Raw genomic sequence first — 27483 nt, 5'->3', positions numbered from 1 at the left:
ATACAAAAATAAATAAAACACCATATTTTAACATCCCTAAGTATTTCTATTCCCGGAAAATTCCGAATTTTTTATAAAAGTTTTATAACAATATCGACTTCAATATATTTATTGATATGAACATTAAACATGAGAAAACGGTAAAAATGGTAAACGATGTAAAAGTAAAAGTCTACGTTGTTCAATGTTGTTCACCGATATTATAGACGGTGAAGATTTATTTTTCCAACACCGACTTCAAAGTTTCTCATCAATATTGCAAAGGTTCGATTTGTATTTCCTTCTGAGTACAAGAAAAATGTGTTTGTTTCCGAATTGTCACGTGTTTCTTTCCAAAGGGATGGGAAAACTGATTACCGGTCTAAAATTTTACTCACTATCGATGATTTGTTTTTGTAATCGTCTCGTTTGTATTATATAGTAACATAACATTGTATACATCATACATCTTCAAAACGTATAAATCGGTTATATCCGCCTCTTGTAGATTTCCCATTATTAATATACAAACCTGGTTGTTATTAATAATAGATTTTTTTAAAAATCGGTGGCGAAGGCGCACTTATTAAACGATAATGACGAAGGTGCACATGTCACAAAAAACGGTTATTGTCAAAAAATTAATACCGATCGGATCATAACCGGAACACAACAAAACAAAAACAATCACAAAACTGAATGATACGGTGCATTTCAGACCGTGTTTATATTCATGTGATGGCGGCAAAGAAGGAGAAACATATTTGTTCATAAATAAGCGTTACCAAACTAGTTCACGTCAGGACATGCGGAAGTGTTAACAACTGCACTTCATTGTTAGTGCGTAACAGGACCGAACAAAAGCAAAATAAAAAATTAAATAAAAGTAGAATTTAATTCTGGTTATTCCGTAGTAACCGTATACTAGTATAAATTAAATGCTAATATAGATTCGTTTAAAATTATTAGAAAAAAATACAGTGAATTCCGGTGTATTTTGAATTCTTCCTGCTTGTCTATTTGTAACTTATACCTGACGTGATACCATATTTCACGTTGGACTATTTTTAATCATTAATTAAGATATTTTATGTGTCGATAGGGTATAGATAGAATACGGTTTTGATGAATTTCCTATTTTCTACCCATGTATAACCTCTGTAGATATGCAAATACCTAACCAGAATGGATTATACAACAGTAGTACGAGTATATGATAAGCGTGTTGCCTAAAACGAATACCAATATTTTGTCAGAAAAACATGAAAATGTTGTAAATAATTTCGCAAATGTTTATTTATTCTTACATTTCATTTAGAAAGTTAATATCATATTTCAATATCACAGATTTTTATTGCACTTCGCTCAAAAAGTCAAAACACACTTTAACATAATGAAACGTATATTTTTGGGGTCATGGACGTTATTAGAAAAAAAAATCCCACAAACAGGAATCTTCGTTCAAAATTCACAACCGAATTATACATAAATCAAAATTTAGTCAACCTTTTAATCAGCAAAACCAATCAATAGTGTCAAGGATACATGATCCACTTCTATTCCTCTGAAATTCGTAATAATTTTTGAACTTGAATTTTTCGATCAACAAATCAATCATTTTTATAGTTAAAATCAATTTTTAATTGATTCGATGAATTTTTTTTTTAACATTAAGGAAACTTACAATCTATATTTTTTTTTTATATAAGAAGTTACACAATCTATACTAAAAGCACAATAAGCATATTTGCAGAGAGAAAAAAAAAACACTAAATAATACGGGGGTAAGAAGTCGCCCATTAGCAATACTAGGCATGAGCATGGAATATGTTATCTACGAATTAGTGGGGAATAAGAATGAGATGAATAACGAGGAATAGATCGTTGGAGGTTATAATATTAGATTAGGAGGTCCCTGTACCATCTCCTTTTCAGGCGATGGCGAGGTGTTTCAGACAAAGTTGCAGTATTTAGATTCCTAATTAGTGGATTTTTGTGGTTGGCTAGGTGAGAAAAGAAACGCTTGTAATAAATTACCGATTCTTCTTCAACTGTTTTCATCCGCATGTCATTATGGAGGGTTAGATTGGAAACATAAGGTGGGGAATTTGCTATTCTGCGTAGGGTGATGTTCTGAAAGGTCTGGATTTTATTTATATTAGTTTTTTTGGCTGATCCCCGCAACTGTAATCCATAAGTCCAGATGGGTTTTAATAACGACTTGTAGATGAGAAGTTTAGTTTCTAGTTTAGTGAATTTATTTTTTGATAAGAGGTGTTTGAGGAAACGAGAATGAAAGTTTAAAGTTAGTCATTTAGATCTTATGTGCTGTTTCCAAGTTAGCCTTTTGTCAAGGGTCAGGTCTAGGTATTTGACGGTGTCAGACGACGGAATAAGAATGTTGTCTACAGATACAGGTGAGCAAATTCCGTGTTTTAGCGTTAAAGTCGTGTGCTCCAACTTGCTGTGGTTTAGTTTTATTCGCCATCTGGAGTACCATTGCGAAATAAGGTCTAAGTGAATTTGGAGATTGGACGAGGCAATACAATCTATATTTAAAAAAAAAAAAAAACATAATTGATTAATATGAGGACTTGGTACAAAAATAATAAGAACATTAGTAAAGTAACTTCATGAGGATGATTATCTATTAATAAAACCCTTTAGACTTTAGACTCTAATTTTTGAGCATGACAATGCATTTATTAGTTAATGATATCTCAGCCCTATCTTTTGAGTTGACGTGGAGAGTTTTCTGGTAGTATGCATGAGAATAAGTGTGAAATTAATGGTTATTGCTGGTGTTAAAGTTTTGTATAAAATCCAGTGTAGTATTTTTTGACTAGTTGAACAACTGAGGTAATTTTAAAATCTTTGTGTTACGTTTTATTTTTATATACCATTGCGTTGAGACTATAAGTCGGAGAGAGATTGATCAAAAAGCTTGAATAATTCGATTTCGAGATGTTTTGGTGTAGTCCCAGATTTGAATGCCATAAGCCTAGATAGGCTTCAATAAAGATATGTATTAAATTAGTTTTGTATGGATTGATAGTTTAGATTTATATTTAGTGCGAAGAATTTGTAGACGGCTATTTAGTATTTTACGTTTTTATTTTAGATAAGGCCCCTAAGTTTGGCGTTTATCTAGTATAAGTCCTAGATATTTCACAAGTGTACCGGATACATTTTGCATACATAATTGCATACACATTTTACATAATATGTATTACAAATTTAGGTACCTACGGACTATTTTTTCGATCATTTAATGCAAGTACGTTGCTAAAAGATTACATGTCACTGCGAACAAGGTTGATTTTTATTGCATTAACATTTTATGTTGTTGTCCACGGACTTGTCGATTATAGTTGATCGCAAACGATTTTTCAAAAAATAAAATTTCACAATCTATAGCAGATGTTTGCATCGCCTACGGCCAATACCTAATTATTATTACCATAGTTTGCATTATGAGTGTAACGTTAAAGCATGAATCGTCGTTATGTATTCATTATTCCGTACGATTGCGCGGTTCTAAATGCCGTAAGTATATGACGGGGTTCGTTTAATAATAATAATTGGCCGTCTACGGTTTTAGCTCATTTTGCTCGGTCACTTATTAAAATCTGTCCGACATAATTAGTTTGTAATAAGGTAGGTTGTATTAATTTTTTCTAAGGTTGTCAATTTGTACTTTGATGCTATTTAATTATTTTAGGGTTTTTATTCTATACAAATAAATGCATATTCTAATATATATATGGAGACCATTCAAGTATTACGTCAACACAGTTTTAAAATTTTTGCCCTCTCCTTTCCCACTATGTCAGTGTATCATATAATGAATATCCTCCAACTTATATTTTACGTGAACATTTTTCATTGACCCTCCTCCTAAATTATTTTATTCTTATCAATAAGATAGTTAATCGACTTTTGCTTTTTTCACGCGTTTATTCTAATTTTGATGGATATAACGGTGACATCAGGTTTAAATTTTAGCCCCCTTCCACCGTATAAGGTTCTGTCAGTACCTTTGTTAAGCCCCCACTTTCTATTCTGCTAACTTAATACTTAAATTTTCCTATATATGTTACGTTGAATTCACGTATTTCACATAAAACTTCTGATTGCATGGAATTTATGAAAAAAGTCTGCCTAATCCGTGAAATCGGTTGCCATGGGTATTGCCGAAATCGTGTATTCGGCAACGGCGTAACTGAGTTCATGAAATCAGCAATACCTCGGCGTATATATAAATAAAATAATTGTATCCTATTGTTCATCGGTTATAGTTTTATCTTAACTGATCAAAGTGTAATAATTGCATTATACTCGTAATTTACGTAATATATGAGTGGGATTGATTTTGGATGACGTAACATATCTACATATTATGAGTTTTAATTATTTTAACCATACAAACTCATCTCGTGAGACAGTTTGTAACAATGAGCCGTATATGATGACCGTTCGCCATACATACATTCCTGCCTTTCGACCATTGTCGTATGATTATCGCGATTCGATCTGGTCCGTCATCGCAATGCCCCTCCTATTGTATACGCATATAATATTATGATGAATACATAATTTGCCTTATCAACCGTCCCAAAAATTTGAAATTCGAATTTACTGACTCATTTGTTTCATAAAAGATAACATTTTTCGATGGAACTTGCAAAATAATAGCAAACGCAATATCGTACAATCAACCATGTGGGAACGATAATATAAAACTCTTGCTTTGATTGTCCTCTCTAGTGGTCATTCAAAGGGACCGAAGCGGTAATTTTCTGTCTCAATCGCGCAAAGGACATATACATTTATATGAATTTTTATTCAAACGTTACCGGTCGATGTTATATAGTGATTTGATAAGAAATCTAATAGCAGATTTGAATTCGCCGTTAGTTCTACTTCTGATGGACTTTCTTATTTTTTTATTTTTATTTTCTTAAATTCTACAAAATAGAATCAAACAAAACAGAAATCCATAAATTGAAAAAGTCATTTTTTTATCTTAAGTATACAAAGTTTATAAATGTGGGGAAAACGATTTAATAAAGTTTACTCTACGAATCATCTGTTAGCAATGGTACAGTAGATCGATTAGGGTACGTTCGTTTAAATGGAAATACATATGAATTGCTACGTTGGTTGTGTTATAATAACGATGGATGATCATAGCTTATAATATCCTTAAGCCGAAGTACGGAAAATTTGTTAACACAACGTAAAGAATTTGATGTGAACATGAAAAACGCGATGGATGTAATCGTTTATAAAAATCATTATTCCTATTCGCGAAATACACCCAAAAACTAATTATTTCGGTTGCAAATTAATATTTTACTTAGAAACCAGCTTATATTAATTTTTCACTAAGACGTTCTCGTTAGACAAATTTTTAAAATATACCCCTCCTTATAAATGCATGTATCCTGCGGATTTGTTTCAGACGCGTACGCTCGTGCGGAGGCTAAAGGACACGAAAACAATTTAATTTCCCGAAGCGTTTAAAATGAAAAAAATAAAAAAAAAACCACAAGAAAACATTAGTGCGGTTCAATACAAATGGTCAGGTCACATGTAAAAATGTCAAAGTCAATAAATAATGGTTAATCCTTTACCCCCACCCCCAAAATCTATACGATATAGCCACCGCTTAAGTCTTTGGGGGTAGACCGGATATCCGTCGCTGTAGGTCCTGTGTATTTGTAAAGGTTAGACAACCATTTTCGAGGTCCGGTGATCGGTAGTCCTGCGGGACGATTTCATTGTCACAACCCACCGTAGTCAAAAAATTAATTAATAAAAAAACTCAAATTGGGAAAGATATTTGTTTTTTTAAAAAATATATTAAATGTTATATAAGAACGTTTTTTTCCGACTTAAACGACTAATGTCCATTACTGTATACTAAATATATAAGCATAGTAAGCATAGTAATAGCGTATTAAGGTGCATGCATTGTTATGTACACCAAGCGCTGATCACACGCGGCCCCCGTAACTTTTTTCCTTAATTTAAAAGTATTCCATCGTATTCGAAATTAGTATTAAGGACAATCAAACAATGGAACTCGTATTATTAAGAATTTTTATATCAATATTTGTATTAAAATAATTGTTTGCTACAATTGTTATTTTTGTTATAATTATTTTTGTTCGTATTTTCCTTTACCAGACGTACGTCTTCCTTCTTTGTGTTGTTATTTTATTTACTTAAAATCAAATTATCATTATTGCTTTATAGTAACTACTTGTCAGTGAATTTTAGTTGTCATAAAATAGAAATCTTGAAAAGTTTATTAACATGATTATTATTTTTATTATAATTATTGTTTTTGTGTTTCTTTTCACACTATTGCTATTCTTATTATTATTATTATTATTATTATTATTATTATATCGTACAACCAAATTATTTTACTATACAGTTTGTTCGTATTTATAAATATTAATAGATGCTGAAATTATATTGCTAACAGGTAACATTTGTTTTAATTCCTTATTTGAACCTCGATAAAAATCTGAAAAAACATGATCTGCATAGGTAAAAAAGCTGTCCACCCCCCGTTGTATAAGTGGATGTAACTTCTCATGCGAAATAGCAGGTAAACATCACCCCTGGATATGTCTACGTAAGTTTCTACATGAATAAAAATCATAATGATTACAAATTTTCTTGCAGACTTAGGACTAACAATTTAGTTGATGCGAATACAATTTATTTGGTTTCGAATTTTGTAAAAAATCTTATGTAATTTTTAATCGAATCTTGTCCATATATAATAATGTAATTTCATCCATACATTATAGGTAGATAATATGATAATAATATATATAATTATAATGATAATAGTAATAAAATAGGTAAATTAAATTGTATGTGGCTTATTACAGAAATTCAAATTTTTAATGCTATCATGTGTTATTTGTTATAAATTGTATTCTAATTGCTGTTATTTATATTATTTTGCTTATTTCGCTTATATTTTGAGATCTATTGATATCTGATGTTATTGTTTTAATTTATGCATTTTTATGAAAAAATTTTAAGATTATTATTATTTTGATCAAATTAGGACGATGATTAAAATCAAAGTTGAAGTGAAAACTTTCACAAGCGTCTGTTAGATATCCACAAGAACTAGGAGTAGCTCAAATACTAGGAAGGAAATACTGATTTCCTCTGTGGAATTTGTCACTAAATCCTCTCCAAGTTCATTTATTTTATTATTATTTGGTTTTTCAGCCATGAAACATGTACTTTTGTTCGTTTAGGAACATACGTACCGGTACATTTTTTTTCATGTGGACATTTGCGTATTGGTATATTTTTATTTTTTTTTTTTTTTTTTTGTGTAGAGAGACTTACATATGTAATGTTTACATATATATCTTGCCTGCTATGCTCCGTGTGGGAACTTATCATCTCTCTATTGTCGACTGTACACGTGCTAGTGTGTAATGAGAAAGTATTTGTTTTTTCAATACTACAACATACAAAACAGTCTCACATGTAGCCGCTTTATATACAAATACGACGTCAGCTTTAAATAATTATCACACGCGTATGCAACCACAGTAATCGGAATCGTAATTGTGTTGTGTTTTTTTTTTCTTTCTTCACCGGAGACCGTTAGAAATAACCCCCCCCCCCCACTCCCCACAAAAGAAAAAAATAAAAACAAAAAAAAAAAAAAAAAGTTGTTATAAATTCTATGCTTTTGTTAATGTACACAAATTGTAAATATCCGTAGATTTAGATAGCCTACGACTGCATCTGCAAACCAGGGATTAGGTAAAATATTCCCGGAATAATTTGTGTACCTTTTAAAAGCGGTAAATTAAGTCCCGGAAAAAAAAGAGAATATTTATGTCGGGTCCCACTTTCCTATTTATATCTCACCAAATACTATATTTTCTCCAAAAATTTGATTTGGACGTGCAGATATCAACGTAAAACAAATTTTTGCGAATCATATTATTCACGTGATTATGTCAACGTTTTTATAGCCCACATTCTAATATTTTTAACTTTTTTGACGAATTATTAGAAATACAGTAAGAAACGTAAGTAAAATTGCGATTCACAAAACGAATAGTATGTTCGAAACAAAGAAATATTAATCAAAAGAGAACAAACAAATAAAAACTTTAATAATTCTATAACCCGATTTGAATTTTTCAAATCCGTTTAATTTAAATTTTTACAAAAAGTTATTATAAAAAAAACACATGCTTTAGTTAAATTATAATAATTAAAATTAAATAGATTTTTTAATGTGTAGAATTTATACCATAATTATAAAATTGAATTTCTAATAAAGATTATTAAATATTAAATAAATAACACAAATGTTGATTGTTCAACAATCATATGTATCTGATAAAATGATCGTCATAGCATTTGTTGAAGATATTAATAATTTATTTTTTAATCCTTCGTAAATTTTAGTGTTCAACATTAGTAACACAATTGGTAATACAATATAGAAAACATCCGCTTTAGATACGGCTACGTAATGAGCAAAAAACAGCAAACCTAGTGCACAAAATATGGAGTCCATCCAACAATCGAGCTCATCGACTGCAACAAAAACAGAAAGAGTCAGAATCAAGTACTATATCCCAGAATTCTTCTGTCAGTTACTGGGACCAAATTATGCAACCATTAAACAGATAAGAAATTCCATTAAAGAAGTACAAATCGATAATTTGTTATGAGCAACTATTAAATCAATCTGAAAATGATTGTGCCTATATCAAAAAGAAATAATAATTATTGTACGATAAAAATAAATAAAATAATGCCAATTATTAGCCAATAACCACGTTGCTTATTTCTAAAAAAAAAAAAAATGGTTATAATTTTTTCACAATAATAATGGTAATAAAGAAAAATTCACGATGCCGTCAACTATTTATCACATTTTTAAATATTATGCGTGAATAAATAATAAGATTTTGAGTAAAGAAATAAATAATTAAAAACAATTTATATTAAAAAAAAATAAATGCAAATTTACATTTTTTGATTACATTATCTTTAAAAGTATTATACAAAATTATTATTATGAAATTCAGAATAAATGTGTTTACAAGGAATTATACTAGGTATTTGAAAACCGATTTTAAGTTTTCGAATAGAAAACTTCAACAATTATCTCGATGCATACTTTTGTATTTGAAAAAATCCTTTTTGCCACGTCACAAGATACAATTGGTACATATTTGAAACTAGATAAACCTTCAACTAACAGTGCATCCTCTTCATTACATTTCGTTATCTTGCCATTGATTGTACTATCGAGTTTTATCACTGTAGAATATCCACGAGTTTTTGACTAGACATTTGTAAGTTAAGATCTAGTGAAATATATTCCAGACCATTCTTATTTGAACTTATTTTTAATCTTTTCTACGAGCAATACACTAACCTGTAACATAATGTGGTACTTGGTAGTCACGCTGTATATACACCGGATGATATCTACCAAAATTCGAGTAAATGTGACCACTACTATCCGCCGCAATAAGCTCCAACGAGATAAATATATCACACCGTAAGACAGGTTCTCGTCTGGTGTCTGTCATACTGCCCGGAACGGAATATTTTATTTTCTTATAGTCATTATTTTCTTCAGTATTTATTATTTTTTTCTGTTTTCTGATGTCACCAACATCGTCCATGAAGTAGAAACAAAGACCTTGCCCATAACGTAGAGTTTTTTTTGGGGGTGGGGACAATTTTATAGTTAATAACGTTTACGATCATCGTGGACGCAGTAATGTATCAATTGATTATTTAAATATTTTCTGGCCAGTAATTGACGATTTTTTTTTTTTATTTGTTTGTGGCCGAATGGTACAAAATCGTTTTGATAAACTTATATTATTATTATTATTATTATTATTATTATTATCTATATTGTTAGATATTTAACAGTCTGATGTGAGAACTATACCGGCCGCTGATCCATCCTCGGATGAGATAATATTATGTTGAATTATGATTCTTGATATCATAGGTATTATGTAAAATATGACCAAGTTTTATGTCCCGGGGTTTCTCGGCGACCAAACTGAAAAAAAATAAATATTATTTTCATTCTTTCCTTTCAAAAAATATAAAATTCAAGTTTACTATCGTTTTGTCCAATGGTTTTAGAGTAATAAAAATCCTGTAAGCCTCGGCCCACCAGCTTTGGTCACAGGTTAGTAACCCCTGCTTCAGCGAATCAATCATGTGGTCCCCAACTTAAAAGTCCGAATCGTCGCAATCTTCTAAAGTAACAATCGATTTATCTTGTTCTGCAACTGTATTTATTAAACAGTGAAACACTGAATGTGTATGGTAATAGCAACAAGCTCATTTTTTAACACTTATGAAATTATTTACACGTGATAGTAATTTTCAAAATATTTTAATAAAGATATAACTATAATGATTATTAATTTTAAAACATGCATCACTTATGCAACTGTCCAGAAATATGCAATTAATATGAATTTCCATTAAAATGTGCTAAAATATGCAAAAATAAAAAAAAAATTAACCATATAATCTACACATCACGGAACGTTGACATTTATAATCAAAATTATTAGAGGTGAATTATAGAAGAATGAACATTTGCATATAAAAAACCCTTATGACTACTATACGTAGCTCGTAAATAAGAAATAAATGCAGACGCAGGTCACGTGTAGACGTGACGATAAACTACGTCATGATATATTTGTATACATGCACGATAATGATATACAACACGAGAAATATTGTGCGAAAAATAAACTCATTTACCACTCGGCTTCGCGGCTGAAGCAAATGGTTTTCGCGTAAATACCTTTTTCGAACGAGATTGAAAAGAAAAAACCGTCTTCGAGAATCCGCAGTAAAATACTGAGCACCTATTTCGGGATCAGCTAAGAGGCGTACTATAATAATAATTATTTTTATACACCTCCAGAGGTTAATTCGTCGGGGAAAAATCTCAATTCGATTTATCGAAACATGAGGGGCATACCACCAATCGCGCGTTTATCGAAACACGTGACAGTTCCAGTCCGATAATAATTATTTTTGAGTGTTTACAGGCGCACAGCACTCAACCAAATAATATTATCAGTACGTACTATATTGTTATTACAATGAAATTGACGTTACAGTTCGAAGGACTTAAGGCAATAATTAAGACCGGGGAATTGGGCAGATACAGTTAATTGAGCAAAACACAATTGGAGCCCAAATAGAATTCAGTCCGAGAAGTTTTTAGCTTGGTAACATTATACGTAAAAAAAAAAAAAAAACGAATGTTACCTAACTTAAAAAAATAAAATGAAATATTACAACACATAATAACAATTAATCGAATTCGACATCTCTAGATGAGGTCCAAATTATTATGATTAAAAATACGTACTCTTTGTTTATTTTTCGATTTTCATACAAGTTCTTTGTCAAACTACTTTGACTTTTACCTCGAAAAATAATGTTGTAGTTTTTTTTATTTGTAAAAATTAACGATATTTTCACCATATTGTTCATCTAATTTATCTCGAATATTTTTGACATGAGGCACATAATTAAAATAAACATCATTAATACATGACAATATATAATTTTCAATTCCATACTGTTTTCTAAAATAGAGTATATTTTTTCCATTTCCATAATAATACTTTTATTTTGCGGCCTATTTTTTTTTTTGAATTACTACTGGAAGATGATTTGAAAAAATGTTTAAGATAACACCAACTGCTACAACATAAATATCACTAGACGAATGTTTTTTAACCTTTTTATCCCATACATAATTATGGTTTTTTTGATTATGCAACTATAGAATGGTTTACGCTTAAGCTTGTTATTGTACAAATACAATCTGTTTATTCACAACAGGTTTTTTCTTTTGAATATCCAAACAACCGTTCTTTATTTAAAAATATGAATTCCTTATTAGAGACAATATAAGCACTAGCTTATTTTAAGGCACTTAAGATGCTACTTATACGCGTGTACCATTTTCTACATTATAAATTTACTATTATCGTTCCACTGCAAAAGTTTTTTAAATTTACTGTCAACACGTATGTGATCAGATTTGACGAGACTCAATAAGATTTATATCTATTATATATATGATTTAAAAATCGAGTTGTTAGTTAGTTGATAAAATTGTCAATAAATAGCATAAAACATATTAATCTATAATAATTTTCTCCAAATTTACATGTTAAAACATACTCATCTGATTACCTATATTATTACGTTCCTTCGGTGAACTCCATATTCGAATTTCGAACTGCGGTACAATGCATTAATGATCAAACGATTTCCGCACCGATTAGAGTAGATAAATCATGTAATATTATTATTTCGCGCGAAATCGATATACGCTTGGGGAAGAGTTATGCGTGCCATATTTGTATAACTCCACCACGGTTTAATTATCTCGCGGGTAAAACAATCTTATTAAATTTTGCTTGGCTATGGAACATTAACATTGTTTTCCTTCGCACAGTGATGCAGTGTTCAAAAGTTACCAGTAGTTTAGTCACGCGCGACTGGAATACATCATAATATTATTAATATCGGATTAAATAAATTTATGTGTACTTACAAGTCAATGTTATGGTTTGAACCGGGTTATTATAAAAAAAAATCGTTTTTATTTATTTAATTATTTTCTGTTCTTGAAACCGAATAACAAACGTGAATATCCAAGGGTCAAGGGATGAAGTTTTGTGATGAATCGATTTCTATAAATTTTTTTTTTTAAATGTTATCATAATGATTATATTTTAGTTTATGAGGGGTTTTATTCATATATAATGGTTTCGAATGAATGGTATTCAACGTTTTCGTGGTGTAGCGGTTATCACATCTGCCTAACACGCAGAAGGTCCCCAGTTCGATCCTGGGCGGAAACAAGACTTTTTTGTGAATATTTTTTAAATTTTTTTATTACACGTCATGTACATTAATTGGGTTATAAATTGTTTACGGTTTATCGTGTGCTTATATGATATACATGATAAAATTAAATAATGTATCGATTTTATTATATGTTAATTAGCACAGAATTGTGTACAACTTATTTTTGTACATTTTTTTTCACTCGATCAATATGTTACTGATAGTAAGTTTTTGACCATCATGTTTATTGCAATATGATCGCTATCGAGGAATTCACGTGTAGTGTTTACGTATTGTTTTTCATATTTTTCAAAGCATCGCTGTATATTTTATTCATTAAGTTGTCATTAGGTCATCTTTATGTTTAAAGATCGTATCTATATAATGGTGTATTTGACACGAGAAAAAAAATAGTGACCACATTGATTTATTAAATATCGGCTCAAACCCAAGTCGTGGAAACCGATATAACCGCAGTATTAATTTATGTTTACTTGTGTTTCTCTCTCAACTCTTGCGCGTACCTATTTTTCATACGTTCTTACCGCAAGGTTATAAGTAGTATCGAAATCATTTACGATGTACAATACCCGGTATCTTATGTCAAGACCGCGATTTATGAACGTATTTTGTACTTCAATAATCTTGTTCACTTTTGTTCCAAAACACAATTCGCTTGCAAACAATTACAATACAGTTGAATATATTTTTTTCCACGCCAGCGTTATGTTAATATTTAATCATCCAGTCCCTGCGACTAAATTGCACCGCGATCAACAAGTACCTATTTGTCATAGAGAACCCATGCTCGAATAAGCAAAAATATTTTAAAATGTTTATTGTGTATCTTGTATTTTCTTTCGTACATTCGTTGCATATTATTATCGTGTCTCGGTTTTAAATTAGTACAAGTCACGTTCTAGAGTTACGTTGCTTAATCAAGTTTATTTGTCTCGATCTCCATTTATCCGTGCATCAACATACGATAATATTAAATTTAATTCCTATAACTTTATTGCTACTACACTACTATATAATGTGCGAAATAAAATTGGACACTAACTGCATGCCAATTTGGAGCGGTAGGACCATGTTGGTCGGTTTTCCAAGTATGTAAAAAATATTCGATCGTGCTTTCATACATTTGATAATAACTCAATACGATCATTGTGTACGAGTACATCATTGATTCCAAGACCGGAAGATTTTCTCGAAAGAGTCGAGCCCTAAACGATGAAAGTGTGGAATAAAAATTGCACAAATTCATTGTTAGATTACTCAGTAATGTGGGCGTAACTTGGAAATTGATTAGGAGGGGGGAAATATATAGTTACATATCAACTAGTCTATACTATATAAATAAACATTACATTACTTACTTATAAATATATATTAAAATTACTTTTTGTTGTATACTAGTATAAAATGATGAATATTACTAACTAAAAAAAAACTGTATCATAATAGCCAGCTATAATCAGCTGTTTTGTACTTATTTTAAAATATAGTATGTTAAATAATAGAGGAAGCACTGGCCCTCTAAATTTATTCTAAGGGGGAAATGCTCCCCCTTACCACCTCCATTTGAGCCTATGCTTAGTAATAAAAAACAAAAATATTTGAGTATTTAAATAATAAAAAAAAAATAACCATTGTTATTTTATTTCATTTTTTCAGGGTTGGAGATACCTACATATTTATATATATTAAGAAGGTTTGAATGTAAAAAGTTTGAAAACCCCTAGTACCTATACATAATTTATTTTATAAAGTATAGACTATTTAATTGTGTATAACTATTTACAAATTTTGTTTTAGGTTTTATTTTCAAATGGATTATTGATACTGTGAGATCCGACAAAAATTAAATAATAAGTTATAATACAATTCAATTATTATTCAGAAATATTCGATTCACGTATATATTAAACGATTTTCAACAGTCGTGAAATAATATATTCGAAAACAATATGTATATATTACAGTGTAATAACATATGAGGAGTAAAAAGAGTTTTTTATAAGAGGAATTTTTTATATAACGTATTAAAATTAGATGTTTTTTAGTTATATATATATATATATAAATGACGTTAAATATTAAAATATTTATAGAATTCGGCTAAAATGATTAATCATCTGGGTTGTCTAACCTTTTATAATGACTAGATCATATTATGTGGGTAGGGTATTCGTGAGACGCATATATTTCATACTTATATATTTTATATATTATTACAGAGATGAATATATTAATGTTAATTTTTATAATACGTTTTAATTATATTAATAATCAAAAATAAATAAATTCATGATTAAAAGCATAAATGTATTAAAAAAAAAAATAAAAAATATAAAAAAAAACACTAACGTGAAATTTTGAATTACCTTTTCCCCATAAGTACGAAATTTACTTGAGGATCACATTAAGATCTATCATCTGATGTGTGTTAGATACCCATGACCTGCATTATCTTAATCTTATCATTAATACATGTTGCTAGATTTTGTATTTAGTGGAATTTGAAGAAAATTAATATAAAAGTATTAAAATCTAAAATTAAAAATTTTATATTGACCATATTTTCGTAAATTTTTTTTTTTTATTTCAAATATTAAATATATATATTTTAATTAAGGTTTTCTGCTCTCTTGATTATTGTATTAACATCTAAAAACACTTAACAAGTTCAATTTGAATTGGATATTACTCCTTATAACTAAAAAAAATTATAATTATAATAAATTGATTTTAAACAATTTAATTGAATCAAATGTTATTAAAAATGTCAAATGTCAAATAGTGTGAGATATTAAATATTGATTATGTAAATACTGCTGTGGACATATTAAAATTAATAAAACAATTATTTTTTATTCTACATATTATTTTTTATTCTACATAATTTAATAGCATTAGGAAGAATTAATTGAAATTAGAATATTGGATCACGAAAAAGCTAATAATCTCAAAAATAAAAATAGAATTAACTGCACACAGTTAAAAAAAAAAGTCCATTTGATGAGAACTTTCTAGATTTTTATATGAAATACAGTAATCTATTACAGTAAGTAATTAAAAAAGTTCGAAGTATGATCTTGAAAAATAAATTAAAAAGGTCAAATTTAATATGAAACATACTTTGACTTTAATTAGTGAAGCTACAAGTAGAAATAAAATTATTAATAATATATTTATATATATATATATATATATATTATGTTGAAAAGGATAATTTTATAATCTTATATGGTTGTTAGAATACAATAAAAACAATTTCATATACCTAATGTTAGTAAAAATATTTCGAATAAAATAATTGGTAGTGGATTTAAAAAACTGATTTCAAAAACTTAAATAAGAGTTATTTAATTCATGATTATATATTTTTATTGCCCTGTTCTATTGAGGAAATTATAAATTATATAAATAATGTTAAAAGTCTAGCAAATTGTTATGAATATAATTTAATCAATAAAATGTTAAAAATGATAACCGCTAATATATATTTAAATGACTTTATCTTTATTATATAACCTTTCTATTTCAAATGGAATTTTCCTCAATTTTTTGAAAAATCAATTATTTTTCCGATATATAAAACTGGAGAAAAAAAATACAATAATTATAGATATATGTCATTGACTTTTTTTATTTCAACAGATTTTAAATTATATTTAAAAATGAGATCATTGGATTTCTTTAATAAGTTTTTTTTTTCAGATAATCAATTAGGTTTTAGATCAGGAAAGAATGATGGAATTCTGTATCAATTGCCTTTTCTAATTTTGTGAAAATTAACCTAGATAATTATAAGAAGGTAATTAAAATATTTTTAGATGTAAAAAAGGCTTTTGATTCCATTGATTAAAGAATAATAATCGATAAACTTAATTTTTGTGGGATAAAAATTAAAGCTTCTGAATTATTTTCTTCAAATCTTAATAATATCTCACAGTCAGAAATGATTGACGATAATAATAGTAATAGTTAATTAACAAAACATCGGAGGAGTATGTTGGCAGCCTGCACGAGGCCTCCCCTCTTCACGTTATCTTATATATGTTCGATAACGCGACCAATATCCAATAACACGATAGGCGACCATCAGTTTTTACTGATCGCACGCCTACTATGAGCATAGCACATAACCAAAACAACTCTTTTCAGGGCTACACTGACACTGACAATGACAATGATCCCAATGAACAGCTTGTTCAGGGAAACTTAGAAAACACAGAACAAATCAGTATTCTTCAGATTAATATCGAAGGCCTATCCATGGCCAAACGCACCTATCTAGAAAGTGTTACGTGCCACCGGCTCGATTTCAAGTGTTGCGAGTCGAAGATGTGTTTAATTTAAATAGACATGAGACTTTTAATACATTAATACGTTTATTTTAATATTCAAAGTGTTAACAAAATTCTAATACAAAGTGACGTGGAGTAGCTTGTTGTTCCGTGACTAGAACTCATCTGAATTGTGGTCATTTTGATCCCTCTTTTATATGGATTGATTGACGTCATTGGTCTTGTTGTTTCGGCATAACTCCTTATTTAGCAATAGGCCATTGTTTGTTTGACCTACTTATCATTTTATAGATTACATCTTTTAATATATATTATTGGTCTTATTAAATGTAGGTGTTTCTAGGAATATATATTAATCTTTTAAAATATATATTGTTATTATTGGTTTATGGCCAACCTATTAAATGTAGGTGTTTCTCAGAATATATTAATCTTATAATATTTTAAATTAATAGATAGTCTATGATCAAATATGGGTGTGTAACACCTGTGATATTGTGTTACGCACAATTCTATTTATACATGTTTTTGTGGTAGCCCATAACAAAAGAATGTCCAAAGAACACAAAGTGAACATACTCTGCCTACAGGAGACACATATTCCAAAGGGCGCCCTCCAGACAGATTTAAAATACAAGGATTCCAACTTACATGCCATGATGATCACCCTAAATACGGAACAGCAATTTATATACGTGAGGACACCTTACCATATATCATCATCCCACCTTCAAATATAAATGACACATCGATCATCGGAATAAATGTCAGAGATATAAGCATATATAACACTTATAAACCACCCAATACAAGTTGGGCACACGGTTCCTTCCCAATAATTCCTAAATCATCAATGATCTTAGGTGATATCAATAGTCATAACACATTGTGGGGGTATGACACAACGGACGAAGCTGGCGAAGCATTAGAAGAGTGGTTTGGGTCTCAGGATTTATACCTAACCAGGACCTAAAAAGACCAAAAACCTTTTGGTCGGTGAGATGGAATTCCGGCTATAACCCTGACCTCACTTTAGTGTCATTGGACAACGATAGCATACCTTACCCGGCTGAAAGGACCGTCATCGGATATTTCCCCAATAGTCAACACCGTCTCATTTTAACCAAGCTAGGCGCCACTATCCCCTACCATAAATCACTCCAAACTCCCAGGTGGAACTTCCGAAAGGCCAATTGGCAAGGATTCCAAAAATATATAGAAGAGATTGTCAACCGTATTCCCAAAGCCCACAACAGTATAGATAAATTCACTTGTCTACTAATCAAAGCAGCAAAGCTGAATATCCCAAGAGGCTACAGAAAATCATATGTTGCTGGGTAAGATGATAATTCCGAAGAACTCTTCGTAAAATACAAACAAAATCCAACTACTGAATTAGGAAAATCTCTACTAGCGTCTCTGAATAAAGAAAATAAACGGAAATGGATCGACACAATAGAATCTCTTGACATGAAGAGGGACAGCAGAGAAGCATGGAAATTATTACACAGATTGGAAGGCAAGTATGTTCCATTACAATCACCGTAAATTAAAACACAAGCTATATCTTCAGTCATGGTGGGAAACTCCAGAATTAAAATTGATAAAACACACGCCAAAAGAATCATGAAATACCTAAAACATTTAGCCGCTATATTTCAACCACACCCTGTTCTAGCTGAATGCTTCAGCATAGATGATATCTCCAATGCAATTAATAATCTAAAAAAAGGCAAAGCACCCGGAAAGGACAAAATACATCCGGAGATTTTGCACAACTTAGGCCCAAAAGCTCGCCTTTGGCTTGCAAACGTACTATTTGAAATATTTGCAACCGGAAATATCCCTAGAACCTGGAAAATAGCAAACATCTAGCAACATCTAGTGCAACAGCACTTCTAAAACCAGGGAAACCTGCAGACAACCCCAATAGTTACCGTCCCGTAGCCTTACTAAGCGTTTTGTCAAAACTCATGGAGAGAATAATCCTAAAAAATATATCCCCTGTCATAGAACCTCATATCCCGATCCATCAGGCAGGCTTCCGATCTAACAGAAGTTGTTGTGATCAAGTCTTGGCACTAACATCTCATATTGAAAAAGGCTACAATGACAAAAATAAATCAGGAGCTGCATTCATCGATCTTTCGGCGGTATACGATACGGTTTGGAAAGACGGCTTACTATGGAAACTTTCAAACATCATAAAATGCCCACGCTTGGTTCAATACTTCAAAACCACTCTCGGAAATAGGAATTTCAGAGTTCATCTTGGTAACCAAATAAGCAGAACACGTATATTAAACAATGGCCTACCCCAAGGCTCTGTCATAGCCCCAATACTTTTTAACATATATACCCATGATATATTATGTACAGACTCAAATATGTTCTCCTACGCCGACGATATATGCATAGTAACGCAGGACAAGAAATTTGAAAATATTGAGGGAACCCTAACATCAGACCTACTTAAGGCCTGGTTACACAATACGAGTTGCTGACCTGACAGTGGACAGCCACTCAGCCACTGTACTAGTGTACTTGCATGACAGTAGCTCGACTCGCCTCATCCGGTCACATAAGTGCGAGTTGATATCGAGATTGAATACGACAGCTACTGCACGTGTTTTTAATTTCAATGTGGTGCATGTTGCAGCAGTGTCGCAGTAATGTCTTGTGCAATGTTGTCAAAAAATGCACAAGTGATTACAGTTAATACCGTAATAAAAGCGGTTACTAAAATACTTTGTGCTGAAGTACTTCAAACTATAGAAAAAAAGAACGATTTGGGTCAGGAATTAAAAGGAAAGGGGTAACGCATACAATATTTAAAGAGCTATATAATGAAGATCCCTTAGAGTATAGAGCAGTTATGAGAATGACACCAACACAAGTGGAAATACTTTTAAATTTGATTTCTCCGAAAATTCAATGTGAAGACACACACATGAGGGCTGCTATACCTGCAAGAGTGGAGTTAGAAATAACTCTCGTATTTCTTTCATCTGAAATATCTTATAGATTGTTGTCGATATTGTTCAGAGTTTCAAAAGCGTCAATCATTAAAATAATACCAGAAGTGTGTGATGCTATAAATTAAATTATTAAATTATTAAATTATTTGGTTTTAATATGAACTTAAATGTACCTATCGCTTAATGTCTTAATGTACTTCGGTTTTTCAAAATTGTGATAATTTAAATAAGTTACATTTATGTCATATATTAGGTATAATTTCCTTAAATTTATTTTGTTTTATATTAAAATATAATTAAAACTTTTGTGTATTAATCTAATAAATGATGGCAAACGATAATAGAGAAAAAAAATCAAATAATTTAAATGAAAATATTGATAATGAAATTTTAAATTTGAAAGATCAAATTACTTTGGATGGCTATAATATTATTGTATTAGTATAGGTATCTAAATAATATAAACAATGCAATGTATGATTCAACATTTCTCTCGAACGAATGTGATCACAATAAGCGGCGACCACTGTAGTAACTAGTATGCGAGTTACTGGCCGTATTTCAGGTAACATTAACTCATATAATATGGTCACACGATGCGAGTAGCTGCACTGCAGTAACTGACATGGGAACTCGGTCGTCTAGCTCGCACTGTGTGACCGAGGCTTTAGTTTGAAACATTATTTACAGAAATGGAGGCTTAGACGAAATCCACATAAAATAATGATAACAACATTCCACCTTAACAACAGGGAAGCCAATAAGGAATTATCATTCCATTTTTGCGATGAAAAAATCAAAAATGAAAAGACACCCATGTATCTTGGCGTCACACTGGATCGAACGTTATCCTTTAAGACACATCTGTATAAAGTATCAGCAAAACTTAAAACTAGAATTGGGCTCATCAACAAATTAGCTGGCACTACATAGGGAGCTACTACACACACCCTGCGGACTTCCTCCCTAGCCATGGCTTACTCGGTCGCAGAGTAATGTTTCCCAGTGTGAGCAGGAAGTGCTCACACAGAGGTGGTAGACATCCAATTAAGAAAGGTGTTGCGCACAATTTCAGGTACAGTCTTGAGCACAAAAAAACAATGGTTACCCTACCTGGCCAGCATAGAACCCATACATAAGGAAACAAAATAGTGTGCTAAAAGAAAAAGATACAATCGATAAATACCAGGAGTTGCCAATACACGAAGACGGAATTATAAACCTGAGGCTCAAGTCTTGAAAATCATTCTTATTTAGAGCTCGAATCATTACCGAGATGAGGGAAAATATTCCCAATGTGTGGCAGGCTGAATGGCAGCAAGAGAGGCCCGGAGGAATCCAAATAGATATTGTACGCACTACAGTTTTAGGCATGAACCTTCCAAGAAAAACCTGGGTTAGATTTAATAGAATACGCACGGGACAAGGTAGATGCAATGAACTTATGCATAAATGGAAGTTTAGAGACAGCCCGGAATGCGACTGTGGTGCAACCATACAGTCAATGCAACACCTAATTATGGATTGCCAACTAAGAAAATACGATGGTGACCTGGATAACTTCGTCAGTGACCCCTGAGGTAGTGGCCTGGCTAAACCATTTGGACATAGATATTTATATTTATGTTTTTGTTTTTGTTTTTTAACTTAATTTAATTTAATGTGATACTGACTGCGTTATTTGTTTTGTTTTACTTGCATTCACTTTACTAAGGCATTTTGTCCCACAAAATGTTCATTTAGTCATAGATATTATAATAATAATTTTATTTTATTTAACCAGTTAGACATCTAACTAGGAAATTTATGTGCTAAATATTTTATTGCTCAATTTAAAGTCATACGAATATATATATAACAACACATCAACACTTACTGTAACTACTTGAACCCATTTTATTCATAATTTATGTTAATGATTTAAATGTAAATGGTGAACTCATATCATATGCTGATTACACAGTAATTTTAATTAAAGAAAGTGATGTAACTGAAATTTATAATCCTGTGATAATTTGTTTAAAAAAAGTTAAAATTGTCTAGACAAAAATATGTTTAAACTTAATTTCCATACATAAAACGCAACAATAATACTGAATAATACTTTTAATTGTTCACTAAATTATAACTGTCTTTGCTCAGGTATTAATTATATAAAAGTAATTAAATACCTAGGAAGTATAGTTGATGAAAAATGTAAGTGGCTTGGTCACACTCCACGTCAACACGTAAACTATTTTGTACATTTAAGAATTTAAGATACATGTCAAGCCCAAAAGTTTAAAAATTGTGTACTTCTCCCTGGCACAAACCATAATTAGTTATGGCATAGCAGTCAGGAAAGGAACATATAATATACATTTATCTCACTAAATTAAAATAAGCAAATTACTTAAATTAATACTTAAGAAGCCTTTGTTTTAAACAACAAACAATTTATGCATGGAACTTAATGTTCTATATTTGAAGTATCCTTATTATAAAAACTATTTAACATGAAAGGTAAATATAAATTTATTTATACTGCAGCATGGATATAATATAAGTTTAACAAATCAGAGTAACTTCAATATTAATAAAATTAATAAATATTTCGGAAAAAAAAATGCAATCAAGTAGGAAGTGATCCTTGTAGAAAACTAAATATTTAAGTGATTAAATTTAAAATTAAGAAGATATGTTCATTGATTATTTTAAAAAATTTAATTTTGATAGTATTTAATTTGGTATAAAGTAAGTGTGTCATGTATTAATAAATTTGCAATATTAATTCATATAATGTAACGTCATAATTTCATTTTATAGAAAACATATAACCAATAGTATAATTAAATAATATATCCTTCTAATAAAATAACCAATGTTGAGCTCAAGTAAAATACTTTTTAAATACTTTTTGAACTAGGTAAAGATAAATATAGTATACCAAAAATCTAACTAAATAAAAAAAAAAAAATAAGCTCAACTGAAATTATCTTTATGAATAATTGAAGATAAAATCATTATTTATCTAGATAAAAAGCAGATACAATTTTAGAAAAAACAATGATTTTATATTAAATTGAAACAAAACAAAAAATAAATGATGAGGCATACTAAGAATAAAATGTTTTATATTAGTTTGAGGCGTCTGAAATATATCTCGATTTAAAAGTGTTTTATTTATTTAAATAAATAGAGGTAGGTAAAAATTTGATAATATATGTTTATTTTTGAAACTCATTTAAACGTTGACCTTTTCCGTGGTAAGACCGAACGTACTAGAAAAATACTAGTGCACGGATATTGGAAGTGGATGGGCTTACTCGTTCTGCAATTTAGCACGTCACGATATATTACAATTATAAATAGGGCTCGGAACTTAATGCACTTAAAAAAATACTAAACATAAATGCATTTATGCGCTTAAAAAAGTACAAATATGCACTAAAAATATAGGTTCATATTTATTTTTGTACACAAAATTTTCATTTGCACAAATATCTTATAAAATTATAAATATAGAAAAAGCAAATTAATAAAAATAATACTGATTTTTAAATTTTAATCATAATTTAAAAAAATAATAATAATAAAATAGCATTAAAAATGTTTTTTGAATAGAAAAAATGCACTTGTAGAATGATCAATAATCATTGAGTTATTTTCCTAGAAAAAAAATGTATAGAAAATCATTGTATTTCGATAAAAGGTCCTATTTGATATTTGTAAAATATTTTATATTAGATGAAACTGTAGTTATAATTTATATTTTTTTATAGCTGACCCGTCACAGCTTCGCCCGTGATTAGTTGTTTATTTTGCCTCCGGACTATGATATGTAGAATTTTTATTCAAATATTATTGTTTAATGTGATCGGCAAGTAAATATAAAAAAACGGATTGAAATTTTTCTAGCGTTGTAAATGATAAAAATAAATACAGATAAAAAAGAAATAATTTATGGTTAATAAAGAATTTGATTGAAATTGATGAAGAAAAAAAGAAAAAAAAAGAATTAAAATAAGAATTTTATAAGACTTCTGAGTATATGATGTTTTTTGTTATATTTCCTGTTGAAATTAAAATCATAAGATGATTCGAGTCCCCAGTTCGAGAAAATACCACGTATAATTGCCCATGTGAAAAGCACTCTGTACGAAAACGGCAAGCCAGAGGGAATCACGGGAATTCTTGGAATAAATGCAATTTCTCCTTTCGCTGGCCCTTTAAGATTTACGGCTTCTGTAATATTATTTCGCAACGATTTTATTTGTTATCTTGTACCGTTACATAAGTTCGGTGGTTGAAGATTACATAATAATGTAATTGGAGCACCAATTTTTAATTTTAGCTTATGAGGAGGAAACCCCAAGGGAGAAAGAGAATTGAGAAATTCTTGTGGATAATGAATAGCATCATCTGTTGATGTAACTGTATCAATAGATAGATATTCACGTGAGTGTCCATCGAATTTTAGAAGGATGATATCAATAATTTCTCCTGCTGTTACATTTCTCGGAGAGATAATAGCTCTTTCACATAACCACTGATAAGATTTATTGGACAGATTAAAAATGTCAGGATAAACTGTAGAAATCAACTCTTCCACGTTATTGAACACCCGTCCAATCGTGTGATTGACAGAAATGTAACCATTTTCATTTTCTAAAGTTCCATTTCCAATTTTCAACAACTGTGGTGGAAAAATATCGTCCCCTCCGCATAAATAAGCTCTCATGTTTGTTCGCAAATAAAGTCTTTCAACATAGTTCCATATAGGGGAAGATTTTAAGCAAGCATTAAGGACATCAGTTCGAGTACCTTTAGGGATTACTGGTAAGGTTTGACGGAAATCACCAGCGAAAAAAAATGTTATGCCACCCATAAATTTATTATTACACCTAAGATCTTTTAATGTTCGATCAATTGCTTCAATATGTGATCTGTGACTCATTGTACACTCATCCCACACAACGAATGAGGTTTCTCGAAGAATTTTTCCAAGAGGGCCATTTTTACGAATCGGACAAACGTATTCTGTATCAAATAATACATTTAACGGTAACTTGAAAGTTGAGTGAGCAGTTCTGCCGCCACTAAGAAGAGTTGCTGCTATACCAGATGAAGCTACTGCTAATGCAACTTTACCTGAGGATCTAATTTGAGCCAACAACAAATTAATTAGGAATGTTTTTCCTGTACCACCCGGAGCATCTAAAAAAAAAACGCTTCCTTGATGATTCATTACGCTTTCTGTAATAACATTAAAAGCATATTTTTGATCATTTACTAATTTTGGTAAATTGATTTCTACAAATTCTTGTAATCGGTTATTATCGTAGGAACGCAAAATTGAGAATTCAAAAGGATCAGATGCATTTTCATTTCGAACAGGTGAGTTCATTCCAAATTCAGTTAGATATTTTTCAGACAGACAAACAACTTTATCTTCTATTTCAATCAAACCTCTATTAAATATTTCATCAGAAAAAGTAAATTGCAAGTCATTTAATCGAGTGCGCTCTGTATGAAGAATATCCTCACAAAAATCATTTCTGAACTGTTCCCACAAAGATTGAGGTTCAGACGGTTGGCAGAGAACTATGTTTATTATGAATAATTCTCTTAATTTGAAGGACTTTCTGAAAGAATTGCCTTCGCTAGAGCATTTTTTCTTTGCTCGTAATTTTCAAAAAGCCCAAGAGCAAAACAGGTAGCTTTAAAAGTCGCATGAATGACTCCATCAAAGGCCTTCAAGCTTTCAAATGAAGTAGGACCTTACACATAATTTAGTAACAATCTTAAATGGAAGCACTCACTTTGATTTGGGTGAATCGTGTAAATTCTACCAATGGCAGTGTCCATTTTTATTCCTGGCCAACCTGGAACATCTTTTCCCCCTCTTATCTTTAACCAGCCTCTGCTATCATCCCAGGTATAATAAATAGGGACTTCATGATAGAACAGAGTTTTCGCAAAATCATTATGTGAACACAGTTCAAAAAATGCAGTTAGAGTTTTTCTTGGATTTTCAATAACTTGATGAAGATTATTAGCATTAAAGAAAACACGCTGTCCATTTTCTAGACGAACAGCCAAGTGCTGAACTGTCGGATCTCTATCACGGATTTCAAAATTGAAATTTCTCCAAAACGCTTCAGAAATACATATGTATCGACCATTCAAATAATTTGTAATCTCATCGTTTTCACGATTAACAGAAAAAGTAGCTCTATCAGATCCTTTATTAATATATATGCATATGTATTTTATCGATTTAACCGAATGACAGTATTCTACGTTAATATGCGCATTAAAGCACCTAGATAGTACTGGACAATACGGTACATCCCAACGGTTGTCAACCACGATTTCTGTTTGACCACGAACTTTTAATATTGCAATATAACCTCCATCACCTGGTGATCTCCGTCGGTAATTCGGATAACCATCATCTCCAGTTTGAGTATCCTTGACCGATTTGTGAGGGTATTTCTTACTACATTTTCCATTATTCATACATCTAATATTTAACTCGCCGCATGGGTCATGAATCATATTCTTGCATACTATTTCATAAATTATAGGATCTCTGTCTTTGTTTGGTATTTCGGCAGAAATAATTTTATCAATTTCATCTGGCTGAATTTTCGTTTGTAACCACAAAAGAATGTGGCAGTGTGGCAAACCTCGTTTTTGCCATTCAACACTGTAAACATAACAATTTACATCTCCGAAAATATATTTATTTTTTAATACATGCATAAGCGTTTTTAGTTTGAGATGAAAAACTCTAGAGATTATATCGTCTCTATCAAACGACTTTTGGTCTTGAAATAATTCATTTTTTATTTCCGACCATTCCGGGTTGCATGTGAATGTAATAAATAAATCTGGACAGCCAAATTTACGAACATAAGTCATGGCATTCTGATTTTTTTCATGCATGTAACGTGGAGAGCCATTAAAAGAGGAGGGAAGAATTACTTGTTACCCCACGTTATTAGCATTAATATTTGCATAATTGTTAACAGCATCTCGGAGGTGAACATAATCATCCACTCGTAGTTGTTTTTGATGGTTACGAATAAAGTGTAGTCTTTCAGAAATCATTTTTGTCATCATATCTATGGCGAATTGGCTGAATAATGTTTTGTAATAATGTAGATGATTTAGACTTGTTTCTCTAACCATAAACGTATAAGAATAAAATTGCATGCAGGGGACAGTTTTTGTTCGATTTTGGTTATTTTTCTGTAAAATATTAATGTGATAACCGTCTTCGCCTCTAGTATACA

At 30.5% G+C, this 27483-nt stretch overlaps 2 protein-coding genes and 1 non-coding gene across 3 annotated transcripts in view; 1 reads left to right on the top strand and 2 right to left on the bottom strand.

Annotated features, from left to right (window-relative positions):
* Positions 1 to 27483, bottom strand: part of LOC112692424 — a 57043-nt gene that overhangs the window by 13420 nt on the left and 16140 nt on the right. The window lies entirely within an intron of this gene.
* On the bottom strand, positions 9112 to 9855 carry LOC112692425. The gene is made up of 2 exons (XM_025567102.1): positions 9431 to 9855; positions 9112 to 9359 (listed from the first exon to the last, which is right to left on the bottom strand). Exons 1-2 carry the CDS (start codon positions 9681 to 9683, stop codon positions 9310 to 9312), a joined length of 303 nt encoding a protein of 100 aa, XP_025422887.1. The 5' UTR covers positions 9684 to 9855; the 3' UTR covers positions 9112 to 9309.
* Positions 12854 to 12926, top strand: Trnav-aac. Its single transcript has one exon. It is a non-coding gene; the product is annotated as a tRNA-Val (tRNA).

This window comes from Sipha flava, unplaced genomic scaffold (genome assembly GCF_003268045.1).
Source record: "Sipha flava isolate LNK unplaced genomic scaffold, YSA_version1 73_pilon_pilon, whole genome shotgun sequence".
NCBI lineage: Eukaryota > Metazoa > Arthropoda > Insecta > Hemiptera > Aphididae > Sipha > Sipha flava.
This window is presented reverse-complemented; position numbering and strand designations above follow the sequence as displayed.

Coding starts and splice junctions, on each gene's coding strand:
- LOC112692425 (XM_025567102.1), bottom strand. CDS start 9,683: ATGGACGATGTTGGTGACATCAGAAAACAGAAAAAAATAATAAATACT. Junction 9,360..9,430: donor AGTACCACATTATGTTACAG/GTTAGTGTATTG, acceptor ATATTTCACTAG/ATCTTAACTTACAAATGTCT.